General features: G+C 41.7%; 5 protein-coding genes across 5 annotated transcripts; 3 read left to right on the forward strand and 2 right to left on the reverse strand.

Moving 5' to 3' along the window:
* Positions 1 to 9893: 9893 nt before the first annotated feature.
* On the forward strand, positions 9894 to 10136 carry EAE97_001951 (uncharacterized protein; the record flags this gene model as incomplete). The annotated part of the gene is made up of 1 exon (XM_038872462.1): positions 9894 to 10136. One exon carries the CDS (start codon positions 9894 to 9896, stop codon positions 10134 to 10136), a length of 243 nt encoding a protein of 80 aa, XP_038737020.1.
* Positions 10137 to 11353: 1217 nt separating this feature from the next.
* EAE97_001952 (uncharacterized protein) lies at positions 11354 to 13887 on the forward strand. The gene is made up of 2 exons (XM_038872463.1): positions 11354 to 11909; positions 11979 to 13887. The coding sequence occupies exons 1-2, from the start codon at positions 11646 to 11648 to the stop codon at positions 13164 to 13166; spliced, it is 1452 nt and encodes a 483-aa protein (XP_038737021.1). The 5' UTR covers positions 11354 to 11645; the 3' UTR covers positions 13167 to 13887.
* On the reverse strand, positions 13550 to 14423 carry EAE97_001953 (uncharacterized protein; the record flags this gene model as incomplete). Its single annotated transcript, XM_038872464.1, has 2 exons — positions 13550 to 14208; positions 14291 to 14423. 2 exons carry the CDS (start codon positions 14421 to 14423, stop codon positions 13550 to 13552), a joined length of 792 nt encoding a protein of 263 aa, XP_038737022.1.
* A 1161-nt stretch (positions 14424 to 15584) lies between these two features.
* On the reverse strand, positions 15585 to 16395 carry EAE97_001954 (uncharacterized protein; the record flags this gene model as incomplete). The annotated part of the gene is made up of 2 exons (XM_038872465.1): positions 15585 to 15787; positions 15951 to 16395. The coding sequence occupies 2 exons, from the start codon at positions 16393 to 16395 to the stop codon at positions 15585 to 15587; spliced, it is 648 nt and encodes a 215-aa protein (XP_038737023.1).
* Positions 16396 to 16820: 425 nt separating this feature from the next.
* EAE97_001955 (uncharacterized protein) lies at positions 16821 to 21737 on the forward strand (the record flags this gene model as incomplete). Its single annotated transcript, XM_038872466.1, has 4 exons — positions 16821 to 16835; positions 16886 to 17389; positions 17443 to 19973; positions 20024 to 21737. The coding sequence occupies 4 exons, from the start codon at positions 16821 to 16823 to the stop codon at positions 21735 to 21737; spliced, it is 4764 nt and encodes a 1587-aa protein (XP_038737024.1).
* Between the last annotated feature and the right edge of the window lie 226 nt (positions 21738 to 21963).

Raw genomic sequence — 21963 nt, forward strand, 5'->3', positions numbered from 1 at the left:
TTCATGCTCTCCCATGTCATCTCTTCTCATCTCTCCACAGTTCCACGAAAGATAACACCATCTCATCTTATCTTATTTACAGATTAATCCATCCACGAATTACACAGAAAACGTATTGTGTTGTGTACTGATATGCTTGTGGCATGGAATCATATAACGCAGAGACACGAAAGATCGGAACTCCCATGGATGGCGACATTGATATAATTTGGGTGTTGTACTGGAATGGGAAGACGAGGGGGAGGGGAGGCTTCTATAATGGGGATGGGTGATTAGTAGCGGGGAGGAAGGGGGAGAAGAGGGGGAAATTAGGGAGATTGGTAGGTTTGAGGGAGAAAGGGAGGGGTGAATGATTCAGTGCCACCGGAGCTCGTTGTCACATGTTGATGCTTACCTGGGTCTAAGGATGAGGTGAAGATCCATGTGAATGATCAAGTGAATCGGGCTCAAAAAGTATAGGAGTAAAGATTGAGGATCAAGATGAAGAAATATCTATCTTTATGAAGCGCCGTTTTCGTGGTGGCATGAGATTGGTATCAAGGAGTCTTGAAGTTCAATCGATCTCAACATGTGGAATGGGATTCGGGGCTGGGGTACACAAGAAGGTGTAGTTTATTTCAGGGACCTCACAGAGCGTGCTCTGATGATGGGAATATAATTATTCTGGGGCTAGGATGAGAATGACAGTAATGAATGGAAGGTAAAGAATGACAAACAAACTTCAGCGACTCCCATCCAGAAGTATATAATTCCAATTTGTAAGCATCGAAATGGAAAATCACGTATATTAACGAGTATGCTATGATCTATAACCCTGGGCAACAGTGAACAAACAAGTACTGTTCGATTCCCATCGGCGGGATATGGACTGCAATCTTTTGGTAGCGTCCGATCAGTCAAGCGACTTCGGTGCTCTTTCAACCATCCTTCATGGTGGTAACTTAGATTTTTCATGAACAGTTTATAGAAAATCTTCGGGATGAAGCCAGCCTTATGAGGAGCTTTGGATAATGATGAGCGAGTTGAAATTTTGAACGAGGGGGTACAAAGAGAAGGCGTGCTTGATTCACTTGACAACTTATGGTCAACAGACCTACAAAAGCTTCGGGAGTTGAGTCACCGTCTCCTCCTTCTTGATTACGCCTTCCAAGCACTCGATATGGTTGTCTTATCATATAAGCTCCCTGTCTCCAATAAATGAGGAGTAAGAATGACTAAATGGACTTCAAGGAATACATGGGTGAGAAAGTGTGATCCGTTCCATCTAGTTGATGGGTCATCAAAGAAGATAGTGTTGCTCTGATTAGTTCCGTGGCTGTAAGATTTAGAAATGAAAATCGATGGTGATAACGGTATGATTTGCTGGTGGGTATCTGGATATAAAGGTTTGGGACAGCATGTGTATGGGAATGATGACATTGAGAATCTTCTTTGTGATTAAATACTAGATGGGATGAGAAGTCCGGATGGTCATTTGTAAATATTTTTGTAGGTTTAGCCACTTTATGTAGTCACGAATATCAGCGACAATGCTAGCAGGTGTGTCAAATCTTTCCTGTATGGCGGTAAGAGACTTGGCTAGTGTCTAGTGAAGATCCGGAATGGAGAGATGCGCGGGTTCACATAACAATCGCACTTGAAAACTAGAATATGCTGAACAGATTTCTGACGGAGGATCTGAAAACGTGGAGTATGAGGTGTAATAAGTATTCGTACACTTTTATTGTAATGTAATGGGATATGGTATGAGATGAGATAAGACGAGAGATCAAATTTTTGCTGTCATTTTGACCCAAAGAGGGGCATAGTTGGACGACAACCCCGGTGTATAATCCTAGAATATCTTACTCTAGTTCAGCCTCAGGAGGTTTCAAAATCAAGTTATAGTTGAGAGGGGTCTTTGGTCATGAAGAGGGGGTAGTAGGCCATATAGGTTTTGATGATTTGTCGATGTCAATGTAAGCTGGTAACTGGCCATCAGGAGTATCAAGGTTCACAGTAATAGTCGGCTCTTATAAGCGGCCTCCTAGATCCTAGTCGGAGTATTGAACAGTCCTATGAGGGGATTCCTGATTCATTCACTTGAACTAAAGGCTTTGCGCCTTGTGCTTGCTAATGGCATCTTGTATAGATCTTCAGTAAATAAGCAGTTGAGACACCTTCTTGCTATTTTGCAAGTAATATGATTTCACCTGTTCCTCTTCTTGCTAGATCTCTCTATCCAGCAGACCATAGCCTTAGTAACAAGAGGTATTGATATTTAAAGTGGAAGAAACGGAGGAATGGCTTTTGTATGATGTTGCGATTAGAATATTGACAATGAAAAACTTGATGGCATGAAATGGGCGTATACGATTGTTATCGTCAACATCGTAGAGAAACGATCAGTTCAGGAATGTAACGGCGATAATGTCAAGGTGATGATATTACAGATACTCAGTAGGATCCTCGTTCTGCAATTATACAATATTATGAATGGTATTGAGGTTGATCAACCGTGATCCTTCTTCCGCTCGGTGGATCATACTTCTGGCATATGATGGTATTCAAAGTTGAGAGGAAGGAGGGGATGAGAGAGCAATCTATAGACCGTAACGATATATCACGTCTTTCTTGACCCCAGCTAGAATCTACTTTTCTACAAATGACCTTCCTAGTTGTCGCGGATTTACGCTGTGAAGCATGTATATTCAAAGACCTGATGGGACATATTCTTGAGCGATTACGTATGTCAATATTTGAAGAACATAGAGGTCTATTTATGCACTGGCTTTGGTGAAGCGGACATGGGTAGGATTATGCCGAAATTAGTAGAAAACGAGAAGCGGGGTAGTTCTCGTGGTCTTGGGCAGGAAGTTTTCTTCATTCACTACTCCCTCAATCACAATTATCCCACTACTCAGAAAGAAATCACATAGCTTTCTATATAATCTGGCGATTCATCAAACCATATGAAGCCATTACGCCCAACAAATCCGAAGGACGAAGAGTTCTATGCCGACCATCGAACCAAGAAGCTGAAAATATTGCACTATACCAAAAAGACCAAAGGAATGGAAGACGACGGATTAATGTTTCTTTCGAGCCTCAATTATTTTCCAGATGGTGTTGGCATGTTTGACAACAAAAATAAGATAAAATTAGATGGTATCAATTGGCTCAACCAGTTACCCCGGACTGCTCATAGATATCATGGTCCTCAATGCCTGCTGATAAGCCTCTGTTACCATTCCTTCTGAGTTGCGAGAGACACAAATCGATATACGGACATCGAATCGCCTTACAGGCTTTGGAATAAGATGGGACTCAAAGTGAGAGTTTGCTACCTTTATGCCCCCCAACGCGGAATGAACCACCTTTGCTGTTCGGTTGTTTGGTGTATGTTGCGGGGTACTCTTCATGATGCTGTAAAATTCCTTCTTGATCATTCACGACTTGATTAGTGACGCAGTACATGACTTAGTGGAGTTTCATGGAGTATAAACGCGACAGTTTGATATATAAAGCTACTTCTCAGTCATATGAATGAAATAACAGGCAATTTGCTAGAAATAAACGTGTTGCTGTCTTATGCTTGAGACCGGTGGCAGCATCCTAAATCTCAGAGATAACCTCAATTTGGCCGAATCTTTTGTAAGTACAGAAGTGGAGGTGACTGGCTTTTATCAACAGATTGAGAGTGGCTTTATTACCATGACATATCAATGTTGTGACGACAGAAAACACTTGAATCATCGAGATGACAACAAAGAACAGCGGTAGTGACACTAATGGCAATTGACGATGAGATACGAGGATGAGAGAGGATGGATGTATGAGCCAAGCCCCTTTTGATGTATGCCCTGAGAAGCCTTTGAGGAATGTAGAAGTGTTTAACAGAAATTCTATCTTGTTATCTCTCCCCCAGGAATTACCTTCGCCTGCGAGAACTTGAAACGAGATTTTGGCGTGCTTTATACTCCTGCTCTGCAACTTGAATGGCTATTGTGGGCCGTTAAGATATAGTAAGCGGGGCAGTGTTCAGAGAACAATGACACTTCTCTATAATGTGGCCTCCTTGTATGATGAGAAGTATTGACCAATATCGACCTGTGCAATGTACTTTATGGGGTGATTCGAGCTTGAAGTGACACGATGCTAATGTCAGCGATTAATGACAATAAAGGTGGTATAAATTACATGTAAAATAATGGGATGACGTAGAAAGGTTTCGCGGATTAACATCATGGCTCTCAGTTCTCAATCTTTGTTCTGGCACTCAACCTCTTGAAGTGTAGTTGGGAGACCATGCATACGCTACCTTTCAATCTAAATTTTTACTTGAGAGGTACCTCAGCAGACCACAAATCGATAACACATAGCTATCGGTGCATTGAGTAGAGAGCACGTTGCGTTCAGACTGGGTGAAACATATATAGGAAAGCCGTTGATTCTACTAGTCTAAAAAAATGCCTGAGATAACAGTTGGGGGAGTACTGGAGAACATGACATCATTCGCTCAAGACAATCCAAGTCAACCATTTCTCATTGATTTACAAACCGTGAGAAATCTCTGTAACTTTCTTGTGCTGAAGTTCCCCTCGAATTTGTCATGAATATCAATCTCATTATGCTCTTCCATAAATATGAGCACGCCATCTACCGCATTGTCAAACACACAGATATCTAAAACTCACAAATAATAAGGATTTCCGGGAAGTAATTTACACAGTTCCAGTCAGTAGTCTAATAATCCAAGTCCAAGACAAGTGTGATGATCTGACCCGGGCATTGAACATTACTACTAGCCAGAAAGTATCCATACTTCCCTCACGACTCGGGAAATTGGAAAGGAAAGATTGAAGCCTGTAATCCCAAATCTTCATTCTGTTAATACAGATCAACCTACACCTAAGTATCTATAAATGAACCACTAGTTCTTGATTCTTAGTGTATAATGATTCACCGCGAGTCGAGCAAAGACCTACACGAAGACATACAATTATTTACGTTGGGTTGTATTGGTGCTAAACGGTAGTGCAAGATCTTGGAAGGGCAGGTCGCGGAATTTGAGATTGTGAATATGACACAGGGGCATTACTTAATGCTGAGAATGTCAATTGGATGGAAGTAAGGACCTTCTGATGAAATTATGAGTGCCTATGCGATTTTCTTAAAAGGGAGGTAGAGAGCTTGAGTGGCGTGATGAAATATCAGGATTTGAACTAGCATGGTAGGTAGTATGGAGCATAAGAAAGATGGAACGTAATTCAAACTTTGAGCTCTGACGGACGATATGGCACAGGAGGATGATAGAAGAGTTTTGGACTCGCGTAGGTTACACAAGTATAGAGTCGAAATGTTGAAGTAAAATATTAGGGTAGAGATCAAACAGAGTCTTAGACAATATCTGTAGGCCTTTGAAACCGCCTATCATGACTCTTTCAAGTTTATACAGGCAGCTCACTAGGGATAGTTACGTGTGAAAATGTTGTATCATTCATGGGTCTTTACCTCCTAAGACTACAAATAGATACAAAAGTATCACCACATCGGAACCACGGGTGCCAGAAACATAAATCGTGCCGAAATTCTGATCCGATAACTGAAGAGTGATGGGCAAGACAGCCCATTCAATTCGCTATCTATTTTACTCTCAATTCTCCACACAATCTCTAATCTTGGAAGATAAAGACATTGACACGTGCGGGTCACACTACATGAGCCAAATGCATGATATGCTTATCGTTTGTATCATTCACGATTATCAGATGCCTAATTGTAACATAGGACGAAATCTTCGTTGCCTCGATCGGAATCGATTGCATCAAGTATTCTCATACAATACAATGCTGTTGTGTTTCAATGTCTATTATTGGTAATGATCATCAACTGAATGATCTAAAACGGTTGATAATATCACTACCGTTCGGTATATTGGAAGCCAGTATTTGACGTTGTAGAAAAGTTGGAGAAAACAATGCACATTATTAGATGTATAATACAAAGATATGCGGACAAGGGGAACTCAATCAATACTTAAGTTGGTGGTACATCAAGAGGTTGTATTTCGCCAAGAATCTGTATTGTTTGGTGAATGCGAATTTGAGCGGGGGGGAGGGGTTGTATGTAAGTATGGGGTGAAATACACGATGATGATGTTCTCGCCAGCCTTCATACCTGTACCGTTATCTGGATTTGATCTGAGAGGATATGATAGATTGATCGGGAGGTCGGGAGATGGATGCTATGCATATGTGAAAACCGTCCCGTCTGTAAATACGACAACCTCACCGTTGGCTTCCGTGGCGCGGGATAATATTGATGACAACGGAGGTAGGATTGCGATCAATGGTTGGTAGAGCTGATGTTGTAGCTTACGAAGAAGCTGACGGATGGTGCAAAAATCGATATAGATCTGCAGTAAATAAAAGGGAGCACACATTCTCAAGAATTAGGTGATATTTCTAAATTTGTGGAAGCGGAGAATGAACGGCGGATAGGTAGTGTCAGGGAAAGATTTATTGGTTGTAGATTTTAAAGTAACGCTCCGCATTACTAATCAACAACCAATCGCTAGATAATGTCACACCACTTATTACCTAGATGGCTAACTTTGCAACCATGATCTCTGTGTTGATTACAATTTCATACTCTGTACCTGTACTTGAGAAAACTTGTTGGATTTGTTTGGGAATCGAGGGAATGAAAGGGGAAAGTACTAATGTCGTTCAAATATGTGGATCTTCGAATTTTCAAGCGCCCACAGTGGAGCTCAGCGGCGTGGGTTTACCATGGTATCAGGGGCAGCCTATCGGTAATTGCCTTCTAGAAGTTTCAACCTTCCGGTTGGAGAGAATATCTCCGAATCTTACTCAGATGTAGGATCTGGAGTTTACGTAGTAAACTAGATTATAATACATGAGAGAGAAACGAAGTAATTCCATCAAAAACGCCGAATATCTCACTCTCGCAAAGGCAATGAACCGATTTCTTTTTGTGTGGTGAAGCAAACAATGGACTGTACGATGAAAAGATCCGGTTCCCCGGATTTACCATTCTGTACATTGAACTGTAAATGGTATCGCGGGTCCCCGCATTGATACACGAGATCTTTTACCTAATATGATACTTTCGAGCTACAGAAGATATCAATGTGAGGCTTTCAAACGGCAATGCCATATGTTTGGCGTATCGCTTCTCAATATATCATTTTTGTTAAGTTTTGGTATAGTATAAAGTTCTCGCCTCATCCATCCGTGACCATTACAAGGGCCATGGTTGTATCTACCTTTGCTTTGCCAGCGTCAGGCATCAAAGCTGTAACATGAAATATCATAGTCACTGTAGCATTGAGTGTAAACGTATTATCAATGTTAGTATGAAGATTGAGCTGGCCATTTCTATGACTCTTTTTGCTCACCTCATCCCGTACCCAAGATGAGCGGAAGGTAAGGCCCGTTCCTGTTTCTAATGGTTGGATGAGATGTTGGTATGAGTCGACGAATTTTTCAAGAAGCTGCAAACAAGAATAAAAAAGATCCTTCCACTGAAAATACCATACTTTGCATACGGACGTCTCGTCTACACGGTGCAATAGAATATTGGAGATGTATGGTTTGCAAGCAGGCCAAGTAACTTGGTAAGGCCAGGTCTGGAAGATTTTACGACATTACTTCTACCCCTTACGGCACATTCCAGTCTTGTCTCTCCCCATGTTTTCTAAATCAATCTGAGAGCATACTCCACATATAAGGCCGAATGCAGTAAGACTTCAATCATACCTTCATATCCCCTTCTTCAAATTTGACAAGTCACAACGTGGGGGTTTAGGTTGTGATAAATCTGGCAGCAACCGTCGATGGTATTTTGATATCCAAGACAATCACGAAAGCTAAAATCTACCTACCCACATAAGCCGAACCCAAAATTTGTTCTCATTAACACAAAATAGAAATGCGACGAATGAAGAAACCAAATCAATTCGTTTTTAGATTGCCAACATCATCGATCGTAACATTTGGCTTTTTGTACAATGTTGCTTTCGCAGCTTCCCAGCTTCTGCCTAACGTAAACGCTGACGCTCTCATTCTATATGATTCGGTCAAACGTCAATCCACACCGCTACTCGAAAAAGATGAGATGAGAAAACTTTCGGAATCCGTAGTGAAGCATATTAATGAACCATTCATATTATATGATAGCTGTCCTTGCACCGTACTGTATGATTACGCCCATCCCGGTTGGATTTATAGACGGAGTTATAAATTGTACGAAACATTTCGTATCACTACCGATAGCCCTTGGCGAGATGAAGGGGGTGAACGAAAGCAATCCTACCGAGGAAATTCAACCCAACCTACAACTGCTCGGAATATGATGGCTTCATATTAAAACAGACAACATGTTAAATCTCGGGGGGGCCGTGATCTGAATACATAATCATCATTTTCTAAAACAATGATATCAAGAGTAAAAAGCAATAAAATCTAAGCCAAGACATGGTACTTACGGGTTCGATGATCCGGAAGCAACGTTAATGAGTAGGATTAGAAGAAGAAAAAAACGATCTAAACTCCACTTTCACACTTATCCGTCTTCTTCTCAGGGTTCCTCCTCCAATATCCAGAAAATATGCCTGTCAACCCCACGAAATTCCATGCTTTCTCACATATGCAAGGATACAAAACTGTTACAGTAGTAAGGCTGGAAACAGCTCAACAACACAACATAATCCGATACAGTACATATTCCAAGAAACTGGGGATTATGTTTTAGATTGGATGAGAATCAACGAGATGCAAATACAGCGAATGCAGTAGTATATCTAGGGGCTTCCCTGTAACAGAGTGACAATTCAACAATTTAGGAGTGTCCGGGGCACTCGGGTTCGAAAGGCTATATGCTATGCTAGTAATGCTAGTATGCTAATAATATGGTAGTACGCCGGAGATTTGCAATTTTTATTCTATTTCCTGTTGGTATAGTTGCAATCGTTTTTGCTTTATTGTTTATACTATTCAATTTCCTTGGATTTTGTTGCAGAAACCCTCGCATCGTAGGATGCCTCAGACCGATCATTGATCAAAGCCAGTAACGCACGCACAGTATCACGACCGAAACGATCCATAACCCTGGTTTACTAATAAATTCGAACATTCTTAGATGAGACTGGGGTAAATACTAAATTGTGAGGCGGCTTCCCGAAGGGATGATTGTCTTGAATTATTTTTCCTTTTCTTTTTCGGCTTTGCAATTAGCTGTTTCTTTGTCAACATATTTTTTTCATCTGTGCTATGTATTTGGTAAGGGGGAATCATACCGGATATGATATGATTAATTTATCAAGGTTTCGTATGGCACTGTATAGTAGCAGTCGATGCAAGATAAATTCATTCGTTTGCCCCCCTCTCAGTCGTTTAGTTTTTGTTTAATTCTTCATTACAAGATCATTCTCTTCAAGACTTGTTGTTCACTCTCCCATCTCACTCAGCCTCATAATCATTGCACTATTTTTGCCTCATATCTGCGAGTGCGCCTGAGCAAAGCATCCGTTCGTTGCAAAAGCGTCAAGTGTATCACCAACTTACCAACAATCAATCCATCGTTCCAGAAGGATCGTAAGCGCTTATCAACCTTCCCCATTTCCCCATACAGATCCAACGTTTTCTGGTGCGTAGTAGCTGTTTCCCCCCATTATCTCCAACCAACTCCGAACTGACCCCAAACTTATTAGCCCACGTACAATCTGGGGTAGCACCAGAAAATAATACATAAAGGTCCAAGGTCTCTCAACCTCCTCGCCATATTCAAGCCGACCTTCACATAAAACCGTCCTCTACATCAGACCTCATCATACACCAATACTTCCTAATTCGAATATTAATATAAGTTAATCACTCACATCATCAAACATGCCTTCTCAATCATCAACCACTACAATGGCCGTACCTGTTCCTCGTCGCCGTCTATCTCCACTTCTTACCTCTTCCACCTTTGGTGAAGACGTCAGCTTCTATCTTGACACCGTCAAAGCGAACTCTAAGAACAAGACTCCATATATCTTCCACGAGAACGAATATGCTCCACCTGCCCCACCTCCACCATCCCCAATTAACTTCCCCGCCGAAAGTTGGAGCCCCGCTTGTCGAAGATAGATACACCTCTCCTCACTAGCAAATTTACATTGGTAGTTTCATCACGAGGGTGTACGTTAGCACGCATCCAATCATGTGAGGATGTAGATACATCTATTCCATGTATCTTCTTCGTCCGTGATTACCTACCGCATTTTCATTTCGTCGCGTTTCGAATTTCGACTTGGTTTCATCATACATGAAGCAACATTTTCTTTAGGTTCATTCATGGAGAGAAGGATATAGCAGATGGCAGACAGTAACCCGTTCATCAAGTGGAGTTAATTCATTCTTTCTACGGCATTCTACACACCATCTCCATCTCGGCAACAACAACAATAGTTACAGTACTATGAATAGGACATCGCTCACGCGTGCATTGGGATTTTCATCAGGAGTTTCAAAAATGGGAGGTTATTATAATGATTCATTAAATTCATTCCTTGGACACTTCGGCAGGATATGATATTTTAGTTATTGGGCTTTGCTTCTCTAGGTTTGCTTTCTTGCTCCTGGCATGAGCGTCTGTACATTTGGAGGGGTAAGGGATAGCATGGGATGGAATGGGATGGTATTTGAGTCCATAGGAAAGGGCACTGTGTACTCTATAGAGGTTCTTTTTAGGCAGGCCATGAATGAAAGAATTATCAAGTACCTCTTTTCCGCTTGACTCATGCTGTGAATGGATGGCCAATTATGATGAACAGTCTCTGATCTTTCTCCTTTCTGTTCACCGCATATATAATGCTTACATAGCACATCAACATTGCTACATGAAAGCCCTCATTTACCCCAAGCCATCCCGAAAATGTTCCCGTCAACAATTACCCCAAGTCTCAGCCCACAAACACACTATCTGCAAATCCGGGGAAACAAGGAATACGAACCATGCATGCGAAGAATCCAAACTTAAATCCAGATTCCAAATCTCATTACGATACTTTTACTGATAATGGCTTGATAGTGGCTTGATGTTAATGATAAGTAAATATGCACGCTAGCAGCATGAACCGAGAAAGGTTAAATACGGTACCGAACCGGATACGGCTCGGGAGAAAACCGACGAGAATGCGGATATTTCGGGCTCAGAAGCTTTTTGAGAGGGGTAATTGAGATTATGTTAATTTAATTGTTTGAGAAGAATGCGGATGTTTCCTTTCTTAGCAAATTTTTGACTTTGCTATCTCTTCGAGGACGATCGGACGAAATGGTTATATTTGTTGGAAACGCGTGTTGCACTAGTACTAGCTTGCCGATCTGGCCTTCACTCGACCTCACACATATTAGTATAGATTATCAGCTACACAGTATCTAGGTTCTTGGTGTTAACTTCATATCGCGACTTGCCATACTGGGCATGTACAACCTGTGGGCCCACCAATCCAGAAGGTGGGGGAGATAGTGATATGCACGTGATGGTATGTGATGGTGGGGGCACGGCATGGGAGTACAACTCAACAAGCTTTTCACTTCTCAGTTTGTTGCTTTCTAGCATTCAATTGCTTTCTATTCACTCATTGAAACTTAATCATGACGGCTACAGATGAAATACCAGGTCAAGCAGGACTCCCATCTCCTAATCCCACTGAATCTTTCTGGCATAGTGAGCCTTCGAAGATCTTATTGGGTCATAGAACTACGGAGAATCTTCCCACGAAAGCTGATATTGTTATTGTTGGGAGTGGTATTGCAGGAACTTCAGCTGCACATTGGTTAAGAGAGCATGACGATGGAAAAGATCTCAATGTGGTGATGTTAGAGGCGAGAGAAGCTTGTTGGGGAGCAACTGGTAGAGTGAGTTAGGCGTCGTCTCGGGTCTACAATCTATTAGTGTCTGATCACTAACGAGACTATAAAACTCAGAATGGAGGTCATTGTCAGCCTCTTGTTTATGCTTCACCTCCAGAAGTTGGGGCCTTTGAAGTGAGAAATTATGAGGACATCAAGTCTTTTGTGGCGATAAATGATGTTCAATGTGATTGGAAATCTTTATCCAGCTGTCACTCTTATATGTCAGAAGATCAGTTCGAGGTAGCCGTCAAAGCTGCGGAAGCTCTCAAGAATCTGGATCCAACACTGGGCAAATTAGTCACCATTATCACCAAAGATTCTACTAATCCCTCACTATCGGACCTTCGAATTCCCACAGCAGCTGGCGCAATTGCAACCTCCAAAGCCGCCTCACTCTGGCCGTATAAATTGGTTGCATGGGTTCTAGAAGATTTGATCTCTAAGAATAAATCCTCAAGCTCCCCAAAATTCAATCTCCAAACTTCAACGCCCGTAACTGGGCTTCAAAAATCTTCTTCAGAATGGATAATTCATACTTCTCGCGGCCAACTTTCAGCTTCCAAAGTTTTGTTGGCGACAAATGCCTATACATCGCATCTTCTTCCCTCTTTCTCTGATCTCATTACTCCTGTCCGTGGTGAAATGTCTTCACTTCTCCCTCCATCTACCATGTCCCCGGCCATAGAATCCTCAAATAAACCCTTAGAATACTCTTATAGTATCATGGGTCATTTCGGTCAAAACATAAACCGAGATGATTATCTCGTCCAGCGACCTTTTTCCTCCACGTCATCATCAGAACGAGAATCAGGAGGAGAGTTGATGTTTGGTGGGGGTCGCCAATTTGCTGCCCAAGCTGGTTTGGGCGTCTTCGATGATTCATCTATTGATCCTCCTGCTGCGAATTATCTCCGTCGAGAGCTACCACGTACACTCAATCTTCATAACAATGAAGAAGAGCTTGAGGCTTCTTATGAATGGAGTGGGATTATGGGATTTAGTAGAGACAATTGGCCTTGGGTAGGAAATGTGAGTGAGAAATTGGGAGGTGGAGATGGTTTATATGTTTGTGCTGGTTTCACAGGACATGGAATGCCGACGGCGAGATTGAGTGCTAAAGCAGCTGTAGGCTTGATGATGGGAGATAAGATGGAGACTATTGATTTACCGCAGAGGTATGTACTGAGTGAGAATAGAGTTAGAAAAGCGAGAGAGCTGGATGTAGTTTGTAGTGCAGATGAGAAGGGAGAGTTTTGCTAGGGTGGTGGGGTGGTGGTTTTTGGATGGGAGTACATCATACGTGGGTTTAAGCCCAAAGTGTTGTTCCCTCACTTTCATTATAGTTTCTCTATTCTTTTTAATATGCGTTTCCCTATTTTATCCTTTTGTTTAATAAATAACCATACGGGCTCTCTAAGGTTGTTTCTGAAGCCAGACTCTCGTCTTCTTACAAATCATTTTCATAATCACCGCTGGGTACTTTTGGAATTTTTTATCATTGTGTTATTTAATATTCACTACACCGTATCAAACGGAAGAGGGTAATTGCATGAAGATCAACTCTTGCATTGGCATTTGAGAAAAATAATTTCAACCTCCATAACAAACAAGGCTTCTAAGGTTCTTGGTCCAACTTCCCTAGCTCAACGTTCTGTTTTGATGCATACCTTCTTAGGGAACTCATCTTTGATGAATACCTCCCCAGTAGGTTCCTCCTTGATGATCTCTTCCTTAAAATCCTCTATCTTGACATTTTCCTGCTTGATTGCCCTCTCCTCAATATTCTCTTTCTTAATATCCTCCACATCGTTATCCTTCATCACACGCTTCCATTCATCATTCACCCAGACATTATATTCCGAATACTGTCCCTTATCCTGCAATCTCTTTCGTTCCTTCTCCAACCACTCACCATACCACAACCCCGTTTTCCACTCGAGATAAACCAATTCATCCCACGCAACCTTCTTCACTCGTTCCCAATGCTGAAGTCGAATATCGCTATTGATCCGACTTCCTAATTTATCTAGATACTCCTGCACTACCTCTTGATCATATCGCATAATCAAGGTACCGAGACTAGGAGCCGCGATGTCGCGTAAAGAATCGCGCATCTCGCGATAAATCAATTTTTGGCTGAAGTTATAAACAAATCGCGCGTTCATTTTGTCGGGGTTGCAGACGAATTCTGACTGTAGAGGTTTCCAATATCTGTGTCCACTGGTGTTGATAAACAGTTTCCAGGATCCGTGGGCGTAGAGCTGTGAGCCGTCGGGGTGGAGGTAGTAGCAATGACCGTCTTCTTAGAAATGGTCAGCTGTGGAATTTCTTCTTATTGGAAACAGCTAGTTGCGGAAAGTTCTGAAAAGAAGTGTAGAACAAACCACCGAAACTGTAGTATTTGACACCAGTGAGCTGCAAAGATGTTAGAATTTGATGAGCAGTGGAGGGGAGTGGAGATGGCACTCTGGTAGCGAGTCTATTTGGAGGTATATCCATGAAATAGGCTAGAGACATTGCGATATCGATTGACTATTAAATTTCGCTGAGATCAGAAAGTTTGTCACGAAAGTTCAGTGAGGAGATTCTATTGAGATTTTATGACCATTGAGTCCTGCAAACTCTCATTCTAGCAGGATTAAATGCTTGTAATATTAATTTTTGATCCAACCAATTGTCCTCATAGTGAATGTTCTAGTTTGTTAAGAGGGTGATGGTGAATTCGATGGAACCATGGGCTGAAAGGAAAGAAGACGTGAGAGTTTGTTTGCGAGCAAGATTTATGAAAAGGGTCGATTGCCATATTGACTACATTGCGTGCACTTCCACATCTCTTTCAAGCTTCAAAATGCTGAATCTTTGACACGAAATGAGACCATCAGAAGATACATTCAAGGTTTGATTGGTTCATTATCGTATTTTGGTCTGGGAACCTGTGAGTACTTTCTGCATACCACCACCCATATCTCTACAAAGACCCAATCACTTCTTCTACTGAAATTGTCTGTTCTTCTACATTCGCCAATCTCCCCTTCAAGACACGTATCCTTTCTCGAGTGCCTTTAATTTTCTCTCCCTTACAATACGCCTTCCCATCTCCTCTCCACCATTCTAAAGTCCTCTCTTCCCTCTCAATGTCATTTTCAAAAATTTTCTTCCATGCTTTAATAATTTCTGCCCTTTCTCCTTTCCAGTCTTCATGATTAGCAATAGCCTTTTCTAGCAATTTATTTGCATGATTGACTAATTTCTCTTTCTCCTCAAGAATGATACTTAACATTATCACGTCTTCGGGTTCTTTATCAGGATTACGATCCCATACCCTCATACGCACACGCCTAGAATGAGAATTTAGTGATTCTGTAACGCTATCCAGATTGAGTTTTTGATTGATTATATCAGAGGCAGAGTCACGCGTGGTTCTTTACGGCTAAAAACTCGCGCCAGCGGGAGTAGGCAGAGTCAAAGCTGGTGTGGTTGAAGTTATGGGGCCAGCCGTAGGTTCGGAAGAGGAGTCTTAGATCTTCGTACTGGATGATGTTAGAAAATCATACAAGGGAGCTTTAAGACACAAAGAAATGGTGGAAAGGATGGTATCGATGTTGAGTTCACAACACTTAGAGTCGAGATGACTTCAGGGGAAAAAAAGTGAATACATCTTCAATCTTCATCCCATTCTTATAACATTCTACGGTCTTCAGAGCTTGGAATCCATTCAAGTTTTAAAAGTCTGTTGGTGAAATATTCGAAGACTTCTTTAGCGTTACGGCTGGGAAGATGGTCATGGGAATTGCGATTACGACTTTGGAGACCCCCAGGGTAGTTATATACGCCGGGATCTTCGCTACGACCGGAATCTTGACCCTCCATTGTTATATGGCCTGATTTGAGTTAATATATATCAGCGGGTCTGAGTTGATATTAGGAGAGTGGAGATTAAATATAGATGTAGGTATTCAGGTCAAGTGGTGAAAGGATCTGAGGGGTAGCACAATGAAAGTCTCAACGACGTGAGATATAATAATGACAATTCAGAACTCTCACCATTTCTCGTGCCAAGAAACATCATCGTTCCATGATTTCCACATTCATTGATACAGAATTCCCAAGGTCTCATATACTCCCCGTTTTCATCATCAAATCCGCCTTCAGGAGAAGCAAATCCCAGATCTCGGCTCTGCATTAACACTTCCAGATTCCTCATATCAGCAAAACCTCCGCCAAGGACAAACTCGTCTTCATTACGATACCCTTCTATATATGGTAGGGCTTGAAGAAGTTCAAGATCATAGGACTTTGCGAGTTCTACGTCGATGGGATGATCGTGGGGCGCATATTTGATGTAGGAGGCGGCAAAGTAACGTATTTTGGCGAGAAGGTCGTAGTATTGTGTTATAAGTGTTATTATCTCCTGTCGATCATAAATTCCATTTTTCTCGGGCTTGCCAAGCAAGTTTATACCAGGGAATGCTTGCATTTGATAAGTCATGACATTGGAATTCGGAGGAAGTTTTGGAGACGTGATTCATGAGTTGAAAAGGAATGAGTAAGGTTAGGTAGATATGTAAATAAGATGGAATCATAACAATGAATCAAGGTGATGGGACTTGATTTATATATATGTTAGGTGAAATATAGATACCACCTCGCGAAGCTTCCCCTTTTCAGGTGGCTGCCTACCACAAAAGGTGGAGCCAAGTTGAAGATGAAGTCTTGTCACATGTAAAACTGATCACATGATATCAACTCAACTCATTAAGAATTTTGCCAAATACACCGCCTAAATCTTCGACTCCAACATCAGCAAAATCAATACAATTAATTTATGTTTATTCAAACATAATCTCTCAATGATCTCACCAACTGATTTCCAGGAAGCAAAGCTTTGAGGCTATTGCTTGACTGAATCACTCAATGTTCAGGAGACTGGTTTGTAGAACCTCAATCCATATCTGATGTTCACTTATTGAAGTTTATAGAATCTCCACGGCCGGATACCCAACCTACTATACCGCCGCAATGTACTTTGTGTACCAAGACAGTGGAATTGGAGCCATGAATGTTCATTCGTAAGGTATTATTCATCAGAACTTGTTTCTGAAAAGAGACCTCAGTCTCCTACGAATGATTGGTTATTTGATATTCCTCCAGAATCCAATTCACCAAACGAACTTGGAGTGCCTCTTCCGCTTACAGCTGTCTTTTCGAAAGATACAATCGATTGGGACGCTGTAAACAAAATCTTCATGAAACGCCCGAAATTAGCCAAAAGTGTTATTGGACACGGTGATTCCGGATTCAGTAAGGTTGCTTTCCTTGCTTCTCTGAACACGACCATATTGAGTAAAGCACACTGTACTTTTGAATACGAAAGCCAGAGTTATTTTGCAACAGATGGTCAGAGAATTCTCTCTAAATGCAGTCTGACTTTCAAACTTCCTGATGAAGCTCCTTTAAGTGTCGTTGGGTTATCTACAACAAAAGTAGGGTTAGTCCTTCAAGTAAATTGGAAAGCTTCACTAACCAACAGTTTTAGTGGTTGGCTAGAGGAGTTGCACTTTTGCAACTTTTCCCCATTCTTGAAGAAAAACAACTATTAGATAACTTGTTACCCCTCATCTCACCAAAATGGGTTGCCAAAACAGAAGAAGAGAAGCCTGGCTACAATGTTCAATCCACAGAGACCCAGCCAATAGTACCAATCGTACCAACAGAGACAAAATCAATTCCGGATGCCTTGTCAACACCCAAAACAGAACAGGAGAAGCTTGATCATAATATTCAATCCACAAAGACTCAATCAATAAGGCCAATCATACCAACAGGAATAAAATCAATTCTGGATGCTCTGTTAATACCCAAAGAACCACCAGCAAAGCCGAAATTAAAGTCGGCAAAAAAACCGAAGGAGTTCACACCGAATCATCTTGTCACTCTTGAAGTGTTTAATTATGCAGCAAAATATCTACATATCCCGGAATACACTGTCACTTCTCAGACAGTTTCTAAAAAAGAACACCGGAGTAGCCCCGTTACATCAAAAAAGCCTAAAACTCCAAAAACAAAGTTTACTGTCACTATATCTTTGCCTGAACATAGTATTCATGCCACCGCAACCAGTTTCGATCTCCCGCTCACGGAGGCTATGGCATGTACAGAGTTCAAAGTGCAAGCTGAGAAGCACCATATTTCAAATAGCATACCTTCCGATTCATCAGAAGAACCAATCGTTTTAACCACTGCAAGCGTGAGAAATTTTATGGATTTCTATAATGACTACAATGACAAATTAGTCATTCAGATAAATCGTGAGGGCGAAATTTTCAAAAGTCAAGCCTTTACCAAGGATTCTAACACTGCTGCTCTTCAAACACTTGGTCCAGCTATTGAGAGAAGTAGTTCTCGTGACCTTAAAACGTTGACTCTCCTAGTCGCTGCAGTCACACTAGTCAAGCAAAGGCCTCAACTACTCTTGGATTATTCGAATAAGCTGGATGTAAGAACTGGAAAGTACGTGGGCAAAGCCCTTCCTATGGAGCTTAAACTACACCAGACTAGTCTGGAGTTAATGCAACGCACGGTAGATACCACCACAAAGCTAAACTTATCAACACTACCTACTCGTGAATGTAAGGACCATGATGTTCCTCCCTTGGTGGATTACGATAAAACTCGCTTTGAGTATTCCTATGACTGGAAAGTTCAACAACGTTCCCGCGATTTATCGAAGTGGTCTTCTCAACGTTCGCACCAACAGAAATACTCGCTCCCTTTAAACCAGAATTCGTCTGAAGTATTGAATCACGTTGAAAACAATCAGTTTTCTATTTTAATCGGGAAAACCGGGAGTGGAAAGACGACCCAGTTGTCTCAAATCATTCTGGATGAATATATCCGTACAAAACGTGGTGGAGAGTGTAGGGTCATTTGTACGCAACCGCGAAGGATAGCTGCAAAATCAGTGGCAGAACGTGTTGCTGAAGAACGTGGTCAAATGCTTGGTGATCAAGTCGGTTACAAGGTAGGTTTTGATACTGAACTCCCCAACCCTCGCGGAAGCATTACGTATTGTACCACAGGGATCATCTTACAACAGTTAATACACCATCCCGATACTCTACTACACGAAATGTCACATCTCATTATTGATGAAGTACATGAGAGAGATGTGGATATCGACTTTCTCTTGACAATGGTTAAAAAGCTTGTGAAAGAGAGAATTGAAGCTGGAAAGCCTACGCCAAAAGTGTGCTTGATGAGTGCCACCGCCGACGCCGAGATGCTTCAGGAATATTTCGCTTTCAAAACTGAAACCCGGGAGCTTGCCTGCCCAGTTCTGCATGTAGAGGGTCGAGCTTTCCCTGTCGAAAAATATTTTCTCGAAGATATAATGGATACTTTCAGAGAAACATATCCAACAGGTCATGTTATCTGGGATCTCCTTGACTCGAGCAGGAATAAAGCTTATTTGAAAAGTGAAGAGCGGATCAAGAAGACAGATTTGGTTATGGACATTGAGAATGAACAGCCTAAATCGGTTATCAAATGGGACAGCCATGACGATGATCCTGATAGTCTACAGAAGCAGATAGCAATGGACACTTTGGAGGGGCAAGTGCCCGTTGATCTGGCTGCTATTGTGATTGCGCACATAGCTAGTACCACAGAAGATGGCGCAATACTACTTTTCCTGCCAGGCATACGAAGCATCAATATCGTTGAAAAAAATCTCAAGACGCAAGATTATTTTAATATAAACTTCATTGACGAAAATAAGTTCAAGATTTTGAAATTACACTCCTCTACTGCAGATAGACATCAGGAGGTCTTCGAGCCAGTTCCTCCAGGTTGTCGAAAGATCATTTTAGCCACAAATGTTGCTGAAACATCAATCACTATCGACGATATTCAATATGTTGTTGATACTGGAAAACACAAGGAAGATAATTTTCATCAAATGTTACGAATTTGGTCATTGTCTTGTAAATGGATTAGCAAGTCAAGTGTGAAACAGAGATCAGGTCGAGCAGGCCGTGTTCAAAACGGCAATTATTATGGTCTCTTTTCGTGAGTCATTCCTTCAACTCCATTCGCTTTTTAATATTGACATGAAGCAGAAAACGTCGCTATGATTCCTTTAGAATGACTCCGCGCCCAGGGATGAGTCGCGTCGATTTGCAAAGCACCTGTCTCGCAGTTAAAATCCTGGGTTACAATGAACCTATTCAGAATTTCTTAGCGAGCGCTCCAGAGCCTCCATCACCGAAAGCAATACAGTCAAGCATTGAGGGTCTTCAAACACTTGGAGCACTCACCTCCACGGAAAAAATTACTCCTCTGGGTCGAATAATTGGAATGCTCCCACTGAGGCCCACACTGGGCAAAATGGTAATTCTCGGAATTATTTTTCGTTGTCTAGATTCCATGATAGTTCTAGCAGCCTTTGACAACTTAATACTGCATGTGCGTCCACTGGATATGGAAGAAGAATCTGATGCGGCAATGAGAGGATTTGCAAGGTCATCCAAAAGCGATCATGTGGCCATGCTCAACGCTTTACGTGCGCTTCGCCAATTGGAAGAAGTTGATGGTCGCGAAGTCATGACCTCTTTTGCGCACCAGAAATTTCTTAGTGTGGCAAGTTATGACACAGTGAAGCGAAACATTGGTTTAATCCAACAAGCGCTTCGCAGAAATGGTTTGGTGCTAAACCAAGAGACTCAAGGCGTGGCCGGACTTGGTGAAAAGTATGGCGGAGAGATACTGAATGAAAACTCAGATCAGGATGAATTAATCAGAGCACTTCTTGTACAGGGCTTGTATCCACACATTGGTATATGGAATAATCACGAAACCAAATATCAAATTGTCGCCAACGAGAAAGTACTCATCGACGTACACCCTTCTTCTATCAATCACCCTTGGAAACGACCCAACTTGGAAGTTGAAGGTATTGCATCGTCATCAAAAGGCAATGCCCAGTTGTTGTCTTTCGATAAGCTCACTCTCCTAAGCAATAAAAAACTTGTTATGCAACGTACAACTGCTGTAACACCTTTTATGGTATCTTTGTTTGGCGGGACGCTAAATCGAACTGCAGATAATGCAGACCAAGTCGAAGTAGACAAGTGGCTTCCATTCGATGTGCGGAGCACAGACAAACTAAGAGGCGCAGACGGTGTTGCGGGACAGACCCTCGTACGTTTCAATAAGGCATTGCGGCAGCTAGAGAATATTTCTTTTAACGACTTGGCCAACGGTAAATACGTTGTAGACAATGAATTATCACATGATTTTGCAAAAGCTTTGAAGGGAATGTTAATTACGGAACAGGATGTCGATAGACTTGTGGAAGAGAATGAACTCGACCTTGCTATGGAGCTACGCAAGTTTTGGAATCGAACCGAATCGCCACTTGACAAGATACCACCAAAGGAACCCAAGGAGATCGTACCAAAGTTTTCACTACTTGAAGAAACACAAAATGATGAAGATTCTTACGGGTCTTTTTTGGAATTGGTTGAAAGTGCCTTGGAAGGACCCATCACAACTGAACTTTACTCGGAAGCAGCATCTTCCTCATTACAAGCGGAGTCACAGCCTTTCACTGGAAACATGGTCATTGAGGAAAGTGATGGTGTTGAATCAGAGAAGTCTGAAAATTCTATCCCTTCGAAGTACATGCCTGGATCTAAATTTCTGAACCAACGTCGAAATACTGGAAATGCGCCTCCGAAAGACCAGCTCGGCAGCCCGGAAACCCCTTCTAAGAAGAAACCTAAAGATAAAAAAATCGATCACTTATTGCATGACATATTTAAAGGATTATGAAACTCATATCCTCGAAAGTAGAGAGACTTCCCACAATCTATCTCAATAATTCCGCTTTTGATCATCTCAAAAAGCACCTTTATCAAGAATGAAAATACAGAATGTTACTCCTGAAGATCTTGAACAGTACTTCTACGACTGCTTTTGGTGCTATCGGACGCGGTCCATGCCGATATTGAAGAACTGGAGAATCATCTCCGAATAATCCAAGTAGTATTCCTACAGC

Source organism: Botrytis byssoidea (assembly GCF_014898295.1).
Source record: "Botrytis byssoidea strain MUCL 94 chromosome Unknown BBYS_003, whole genome shotgun sequence".
Taxonomy (NCBI): Eukaryota; Fungi; Ascomycota; class Leotiomycetes; order Helotiales; family Sclerotiniaceae; genus Botrytis; species Botrytis byssoidea.

Bases quoted from the DNA above. Each gene is read 5' to 3' on its own strand.
- EAE97_001952 (XM_038872463.1), top strand. From the start codon at position 11,646: ATGACGGCTACAGATGAAATACCAGGTCAAGCAGGACTCCCATCTCCT. The intron at 11,910-11,978 runs GTGAGTTAGGCG...TATAAAACTCAG, and splicing joins GTTGGGGAGCAACTGGTAGA to AATGGAGGTCATTGTCAGCC.